The sequence below is a fragment of the Chenopodium album genome, chromosome 5, assembly GCF_948465745.1.
Source record: "Chenopodium album chromosome 5, dcCheAlbu1.1, whole genome shotgun sequence".
Taxonomy (NCBI): domain Eukaryota; kingdom Viridiplantae; phylum Streptophyta; class Magnoliopsida; order Caryophyllales; family Amaranthaceae; genus Chenopodium; species Chenopodium album.
In genome coordinates this window covers 1,279,466-1,288,953 of record NC_137838.1, presented here as the reverse complement: position 1 = coordinate 1,288,953, position 9,488 = coordinate 1,279,466, and the positions used below count along the sequence as shown (strand labels likewise).

The window sequence follows — 9,488 nt, the reverse complement described above, 5'->3', positions numbered from 1 at the left end:
TATTTTTGATAAAAATAACATCTAAAGGCTAATAATTCTCCAAATTTTGGGACCAGTATTGACAATTGTATCATTACTTCTTGTAATTTTTTTCAAAATTAGAAATAATATCCTCATCACTATTCCATTGGACTGCAAAAGTGCAATTTCCTGCTACATACCAAAAAATTAAAAAAAAAAAAAAAAAAAAAAAATCACAAGTGCTAAGTGCGTGTCATACTGTCTCACTCACTAAAAAAATCACTAATTTTCTCTCTCCTTTTTTTTAATTTTTATTTCTCTCAAATTTTACAACTTGCAAAATTTACTTAACCTTTAATTGATATTTTTGTAATACTATCACAAAGACGTGGAAATCCAACCCATGAACCAGCTACTTAAACATCATTTCCTCTATATCTTTACGCTACCTTCGCTTCTCTATAAATACCCTCTCATTTTCGCTACGATTTCTCACAAACACATAATAATTATTTTTTCTTATCCACAAACCAATAATAATAATAAAAAGAATTACTATGTTGCCTCGTAATAGTTTTCACTATCTTTTGTTACTTGTTTTTATTTGTAGCGCAGAGGTCCGAGCAGCCCCGTTGGCATGTGATCCAAAGAACGGGCTGACTCGGACCCTGCGCTTCTGCAGGGTCAACCTCCCGATACGTGCCAGGGTCCAAGACCTTATCGGGAGGTTGAACCTGCAGGAGAAGGTGAAACTACTAGTGAACAATGCGGCACCTGTGCCGCGCCTAGGAATAGGTGGATATGAGTGGTGGTCTGAGGCATTACATGGGGTGTCCAACGTAGGACCCGGGACAAAGTTCCGCGGCGCCTTCCCGGCTGCCACCAGCTTCCCTCAAGTCATCACCACTGCTGCTTCCTTCAATGCCTCTCTTTGGGAAGCTATAGGACAGGTGAGATACATACATACGATGTTTTTCTTTTTTTTTTTTTCTTTAAAGAGTATAATTTGTTTAACTACATAAAGTCCTATAATTGAAAAATACTCCTTCATTGTTACAAGGGGTCCACAAATGTGTTTATAATTTATTGAAAATTAAAAAAAAAAAAAAAAAAAAAAAAAAAAAAAAAAAAAAAAAAAAGGTAAGTCTGTTTATAATTTATTGGTCTTTGTAATGGTACATTAGCAATTTCATAATTTTGGAGTACATGTTGATATAGATTTAAAGACAAAAGTAACATAATTTTATAATGGGTAATGCTATACATAGCCCTTAGGGCTATATATAAGCATTGAATTTACTCTTGGAAAATGTATAAAGTTAGGAATTCATGACAAAAACACGCGCAAATCGGTGTAATTAGTGTGTTTTTGTCATGATTTTCTAAATTTAAACAATTTTCAAGAGTAAATTAAATGCTTATATGTAGCCCTTAGGGCTATGTATAGCATTTTCCTTTTATAATTAATACATAATTAACCAACTATTAATTACATCTACTTTAGGGATGTTAGTAGATTAGACAGTACATCCAACTTCACAATAAAATGAAGGTATCTCTAAACTTAAATACAAAATAATTAGGAAAAATTTACGATCAATGTAACTATAAGAAGTACTTCAATTCGTAAGTTCGTATAGAATTTTACTATATATGCCGGAGTAGTTACAGAAGTACCATGTAATTTTTCAATAATACGGAGTACTCCACTTCATAAAATATAGACATTTAATTACGTATAATTAGTACTTGTATTATAAAAGAAAATTAGTAAAATAAATTGCAACAGAAACATGCAGTCACGTAATCCACATTAAAAAGTGAGTAGTTGTGGTAAATAATTAACGACAAACATGCTAAGTTAGCAAAGAGTTATATTAGTGGTCAAAACAGAGGGAAAAAAAAATAGAGCTCGTGACTCATGAAATTTGTTTATTATTGGCCTTGCTAATAATTTAGCTCTAGTCGTGATCACACAATTAATTTTTCATAAGGGTATTTTCGTCTTTTCACAATACTTTATACTTTAAGTATATTGGCGCTAAATTGTTAATTGTGAGTTAAAGTCAGATTGACCCCACTTAAATTTATAAATCTTTTTTATGACTTTGGAATATTTGAAAAAGTTTATCCATTATTCTAACTCCGCTACATATATTTCTGAATCCGCCGCTTCAATAGTGCACTTTAAGTGTAAGGTAAAGTTTTTAATTATTACTATTCGTTTTTGTCGATAGTATAATGCAAGTTTTGACAGTTAGAATAAGTAATTTGTTTATTTGCACCTATTTTTTGGCCTCAAATTGGCAATAGTGGGTAGCATGTGTTACTGAGTACTCATTATGAATTTATGAGTATACAATTTGCATGCTCAACTTATACTTTTTATCGATTTTTAAATGTTATTTTGGGGTTGCTTTTACCAATCAATTCTTTTAAAATTAGGTTGCTCCATAATATTCTTTCTGATTAAGTAATTTTGTGTTTTATATTTCACGCTTTTTCAACAACTCTAGTCATGGTGTTTTTTTAGTACTTGTATGTATAGTTAGTTAGGTAGAATTTTCCTCTTTCATGCCTTTTACTTCTCTTTCATATACAATTTTTTTTTTTTTTTTTTTTTTTACTAATCCCTTTTGTTTCTATATCTTGTTGCTAATCACCTATAAGCAGAAAATATAAGCTACAATTACTTTTTAGTTAGATGTACCGACACATGATTATTTCTCGTTCGATCAGTGTTATTAATGTACAATTAATGTACAGTTGTTTATATAATACTTCGCATAAGAGAAAAAGACAAAAAATTGAAAGTTACAGCAAAATTTTTTGATTATTCCCTTCATTCCATAATGTCAGCCTTCCACGTGACCACGTCTGTATACGCACGTTTAAATGATGTTAAAACTTCGTTTTTTCAAAGTTGTCACTACAAATATATTATTGACTTTTTAAAAGTAAAAACGGAGTATATATGAGCTCAAAAGGTGTATATGTTCTTATCAAACATTTTAACGACATACTTCGTGTATACTTTGTATGTAATATGTACATGATGAACAAGGTAGCAACAAAAAAAAAAGTCCAAAATTAAGGTGACAAATTTTCGATTAACATAATATATATTTTGAAAATTGCTAATGAAAATGAAATTGTTGATGAAATAAAAAAAAAAACAGGTAGTGTCAGATGAAGCAAGAGCAATGTATAATGGAGGAACAGCAGGATTAACATATTGGAGTCCAAATGTGAACATATTTCGTGACCCAAGATGGGGTAGAGGTCAAGAAACTCCTGGAGAAGACCCCACTTTAGCTTCTCATTATGCTTCTAGTTACGTTCGAGGTCTTCAAGGTAATTACAACAAGAATCGTTTGAAGGTTGCTGCTTGTTGCAAGCATTACACTGCTTATGATCTTGACAATTGGAATGGTGTTGATCGTTTCCATTTTAATGCTCGGGTAAGCCGCCTTTTTCTTACACTCACCTCACCTTTAGACTTCGATCTGTTAGTTATAATACGAGTAATCATTCTTGTTTAGAATTAATAATACTACCTCCGTTAACTATTATTTGCAACAAAGGGGTATTATTTGTGAGATATAAAATATTCCTTTGTTGCAAATAATAGTTAACGGAGATAGTAAGATAACTAAAGTTGAACGATAAGATAGTTTATTATATTAAAACGTTTTGTTGTCATCTTCTTTTCGTTTTTGTGGTCCCTTTAATTAATTATATTGTCACTATACTAAAAAGAGATTGAAGTTTTCTTTAACTAAAAAGGGGTGATCGATGTAGTTTTTAGTTTGTTTTGTTGGTAAAAGTGATTGAGTGGTTATGTTTCAATAATTACACTTTGAAATCTTAAATTTTTTTTTTTTTGGCTTTGCCTTTTATCATATCATATGAAAAAGAAGTAATAACAAAAAAATATTAAACATGATAACATTTGATTTTTACTTTTGATATAGTGTGTCATATATGCACACATTAAAAGTGTGCAACCTAGCTATACGTATAGAGCGTGTTTATAAAACGTGTTAATAAAATGTACTTTTCTTTACCGTTTACAAATTGTGCTATTTAGAGCTACTAGGCACAATCCTTCAATACATGGAGTGTAAAAAAAAGTGCTTGACAATTGTTTTAAAAATTGGTTTCTTTAGGATTTTGGATATATATATGTACAATCACAATATCTAATGCAACAGTATTTGGATTAATAGTCAAGACACAACAATGTATAGTGAGTTCCATTCACTAATCACTATGGCACACATGTTACAAGTAGTTGAAATTTTCTAAGACTTTGCCATAATAAATTGGATAAGAATTTTCTTACGTAAGTTCAATTGGTTATTGATATTGAAGTTGACATATAAAAACTTTATAATAAAAGAAAAAAAAAAAAGTTGATTATAAATTGTTGGTGTTATAACTTATAAATCAAATGAAAACAATATAATGTATGCTTTAGATAGTTGGATGTATGATTGATTTGATATTGAGGCTAAACTAGGTACAATTTCTTGCACGCAACATTTGTTCATTAAAACTTTGACAAACTTTTTATTGATTAATGATAGAACCTAAACAACCAATTTAAGAGGAATTTATTGTAACGAAGTTTATCTAAATCCATAACTTCATTGATTGTTCTTGCCTATACTATGATATTGAAGGATTTATTTCATCCACAATTTTCCAACCTAAAAATCTAGAGTTATTATATCGTGTGCAAACAAAAAAATTTGTTCAATGGTCCTTATTTTTTCTTTTTAATTTGATGATACTTGTTCAATGGTCACCTTAATATAATAATGTGACTAGTGATAATTATGGATGTCAAAATATTTAAAAAGAATATCCAATTAAATTTTTCAAAATATTATTATAATTAATTTTGATAAGTTAGTACTTAGTGACTATTTGGACAAATATTTAGAAGAACGTCAACCTAATCCTTAAATAAATTTAAACTTTAATTATTGAACTAATTTAATGAAAATTTAATTATCCATGCTAAATTCTATAGTTTTGTTGTAACGAAACAATTAATTGAATTGGTGCGTAGGTGAGCAAGCAAGATTTGGAAGACACATATAATGTGCCCTTCAAGGCTTGTGTACAAGAGGGAAGAGTTGCTAGTGTGATGTGCTCATACAACCAAGTTAATGGCAAGCCTACTTGTGCTGACCCTGATCTTCTTCGTAACACTATTCGTGGCCAATGGCGCCTCAATGGGTAAGCTTAATGAATTTTGTTAAAATTTTCATTTCTTTTGATCTTATTTTTCGTTTATAATCATGGCTTGAGTTCTAATTATTAATTGTGTTTTTTTGTTAGGTATATCGTATCTGATTGTGATTCTGTTGGTGTAATGTATGATGATCAACATTACACCAAGACTCCCGAGGAATCAGCAGCCGATTCTATCAAAGCAGGTTAGTAGTAATAAGACTAATAACCGTAGATAAAAAGTTGCGTACATTTGAAACACTTAATTTTTTACAAGTACTAAAAATCGATGGTGTTTATAGGTTTGGACTTGGACTGTGGGCCCTTTTTAGCAGTCCACACGGAAGCCGCCGTAGCTAGAGGATTATTGACCGAGGCTGATGTGAACAATGCCTTAACCAACACCTTAACAGTCCAAATGAGACTAGGCATGTTTGATGGTGAACCATCAGCCCAACCTTTTGCACACTTGGGCCCAAGAGATGTCTGCAGTCCAGCCCATCAAGATCTAGCCCTCCAGGCGGCCCGTCAAGGGATTGTCCTTCTCCAAAACCGGGCCCGATCACTACCCTTGTCCACTGCTCGCCACCGTACTATTGCTGTTATTGGGCCTAATGCCGATGCCACGGTCACAATGATTGGTAACTACGCCGGTAAGTTTTTTACTACTCGTATATTTTTTACCCAAAAAAAAAAAAATACTCCGTACTTTGTAGTAAAAAAAGTTTGTTACTAATGTTTATAATGTTATTACCCTAGGTGTGGCATGTGGATACACATCACCTGTACAAGGCATAGCAAGGTATGCTAAAACAATCCACCAAGCAGGATGCATTGGTGTTGCTTGTACTAGCAACCAACAATTTGGGGCAGCAATAGGAGCAGCAGCTCATGCTGATGCAACAGTGCTAGTAATGGGCCTGGACCAATCTATTGAGGCCGAAGCGCGTGATCGAACATCGGTCCTTTTACCGGGCCACCAACAAGAATTAATTTCAAAGGTGGCCTTGGCCTCAAGAGGCCCAACTATTTTGGTCTTGATGTGTGGTGGGCCTGTTGATGTCACATTTGCTAAAAATGATCCAAAGATTAGTGCCATTATATGGGTTGGTTATCCGGGTCAAGCCGGTGGGACCGCTATTGCTGATGTCATCTTTGGTACAACTAATCCAGGTAAAAAAAAAAGTAAAATTAGTAGTACTAATTCTTTGTTTACTATGTTGAATATATTATTGTGTCTAATTTTTATGTTCCAAATTTTTTTATAGGAGGAAAGTTACCAAATACATGGTACCCCCAAAGCTATGTGTCAAAGATTGCAATGACTGACCTAGCAATGAGGGCTAGCCCATCAAATGGATACCCGGGCCGGACCTACCGTTTCTATAGGGGTCCGGTTGTGTTCCCGTTCGGATTTGGGCTAAGTTACACCCGGTTCACCCAATCATTGGCCCAAGCACCTACCAAGGTCATGGTACCCCTAGGCAACCAATACATCAACTCAAATATGACCTCATTTAACAAAAATGCTATAAAAGTGTTATATGCACAATGTGACAATGCACCCTCTCTAGGCCTCCACATTGATGTGATGAACAAGGGCAAGGTTGACGGATCACACACGGTCCTCGTGTTCTCTACCCCACCCGAAGGGACCAAGTCACCCGAGAAGCAACTTATCGGGTTTAAGAGGATCCATGTGTTGGCGGGTTCCAAGCAACGCGTAAAAATGAACATACATGTTTGCAAGCATCTTAGTAGATCTGATGAGTTTGGGGTAAGAAGGATTCCAGTGGGTGAACATACTCTACATATTGGTGATGACCTCAAACATAAGCTTTCTCTTCACATTGACTTAGGAAAATAAATTTTAGTATAAGGTATGGAGTATTATTTAAGGAAATTTAGGTATTACACAAATTCAGTTGCAAGTGTTGATTAAAGGTGATTGATTGTTGATATGACGCAATACATAGAATCATAGGTTCATTAAGAAAAAGAAGTGTACATGAAGTGTGGTTTTACATTAGTTTGCTTCATATTTGAAAAAAATATCGGCAAATGTAATGCTCATACTAGATATATACTGTTTAATTACAGTATTTTCGATTTTCAATATAATAATACTTTATTTTGAAGTTTGAAATGTCGAATCAAATGAGGTATTGAAATCCTTAATGTACACAATATCTCCAATAATTCAAATATTGTAAATATTATAGTTAGTCTTTTGTACTCCCGAGAACTTAGATTATTTACCATAGACGAGTACAAGAAATTCGAATAATGTGACAATCAATTTTGGAAAAGGGACAACACTCGTACAACTATAAAAGTAAAATTGTATGAAACAATAGGAGTTAGTCGAGTAGTAAAGACATGACACTCGAGACAGTAAAGATATGCTTGGACATAAACAGCAAACAAATAATTTTATTCCCAACCATGTCCCTTAATTATTTCAATGTCAGTCCAACACTTTGTAGAATTGTAGGTACGTGATAAATATGAAAAGCCCATTATGCTAAGCCCAATCCAGTAACAAATATTTGTGGGACCTAAATTTGTTTAATTTATTATTAATCTCTAAACAACTACTCACTCCATAGTTGAAGACTTGAAGTGCTTCACTACTTTGGTTAAAACTTGGAAGTGCCTGTACTTGACTTATCAACGATTAAAACACGCAGAGTTACTTGAGCCAATAAGGCAATAATGGACATTATGCCTCGGCCCCACAGCACATGTCCACAATATTTTGAATTTGACTCATAACGAAATAACTCAACTTGAATTGACCTTACTGGATAAACAAGGATCGAAATAAAATTTATATTCACGTTGAAAACTTGATAAATTACTTATTACTCCAATAATAGATAGATAAAAAAGAAATGACCTAATCCAAACCCGAATTGAAAACGAGTTTTTTGTCGTTAAAAAATGACCATAGCCATTAGCCAAGGGTATTTACTAAATGTGGTGTTGTTCATTGGCTCATTGGTAATAAGTATGTGGTGATGGTCCACAATAACCGTCCAAGTTAGTAAAACGGTAACAAAAAGAATTAGACAAGCCAAGTTCTTTAAGGGTCCAATAATTCGGCTGTCTTGGATGTATTTGTAATCCACTTGCCCAACACACATGTATGAGGAGAGTATATGAATGTTATGTCCCTATTTAAGTGAATAACATAAAATTCTATGATGTTGATTTTAAATGAAACTATGAATTATTTGAGTTTGATTTAGACATTTTGGGACAAGGTATATTATTAGAAGATATTTTCTTTGTTCTTTTTAAGTTCAATCTTAATGATTGTTTAGGACAAGACATTGAGATTATTGATCATTAATTATAAATAGCTAATTTAAATTTCGATTAGAATATGCACTGAGACAAAATCAATAGTATAATTATGTAAATGAAAATAAAATTAAAAGAATAATATTCATTTACAAAGCAGGGCATAAAGATCAATAAAGTAAACAAGATTTAATCTCTAATCTTGTGTAGTAGTAGTATACCACGCTAAATATATACTTTAAATTTTAATCAAACCGACCTCCACAAAATGGAAAAAGTATATCTTATAACATATATTTAGACAATAGAGTAACATATATATATGATTGCAATTTGTCAATTTAAAATATAAGTACGATATAGCTAGTGTCTGCTTTTGAATAATAGTGCTTTCATCATTCATAAATATCATAATGAAGAAGCCAAATTTGAAATTAGAAGGTGCGCACAAAAATAATTAAGGTGCGCACAAAAATAATTAAGGTGCGCCTATGGCGGATATTATATCTTGTACTACGTATTAGAGAGAGCTTTTGAAAATTAAATTTAGAATATATGTTGTTTTTAGATTAAAGTGGATGTCATCTATTGATTGAGAGATTTTTAACTTATACTTAAAATGAATTTCATGTCATCGGTATTGTTATTGTAAATTTCCTAATATTAACAAGTAAATGTGAATATATTTGATTTGATAATCTGTATCCTTTTAATTGATAGGAAAACATATTTGATACTCTCTTTGTTTTTAAAAGAATTTTTTATGTTTAATTTTGTTCTATTAAGCTTTATTAAATGCTTAATGAATAACACAAAGTACACCCTTATCTCAATTTACCTTGCTCTATAATTTTTAATTTAATTATTTTTTTTAAAAAAAAACTAGTATGATGAAATATATTAGATACGTATTTTTTTAAAAAAATTAAATGAGCGGGTGTGTTATTTAGGCCCTAGTAATGGAAAGAATTAATTGTTTA

At 32.0% G+C, this 9,488-nt stretch overlaps 1 protein-coding gene across 1 annotated transcript; it reads left to right on the top strand.

Annotated features, from left to right (window-relative positions):
* Positions 1–449: 449 nt before the first annotated feature.
* On the top strand, positions 450–7,348 carry LOC145631432 (beta-D-xylosidase 1-like). The gene is made up of 7 exons (XM_081683501.1): positions 450–911; positions 3,141–3,422; positions 5,039–5,208; positions 5,311–5,408; positions 5,505–5,855; positions 5,962–6,375; positions 6,471–7,348. Exons 1-7 carry the CDS (start codon positions 519–521, stop codon positions 7,067–7,069), a joined length of 2,307 nt encoding a protein of 768 aa, XP_081539627.1. The 5' UTR covers positions 450–518; the 3' UTR covers positions 7,070–7,348.
* The last annotated feature ends 2,140 nt before the right edge of the window (positions 7,349–9,488 follow it).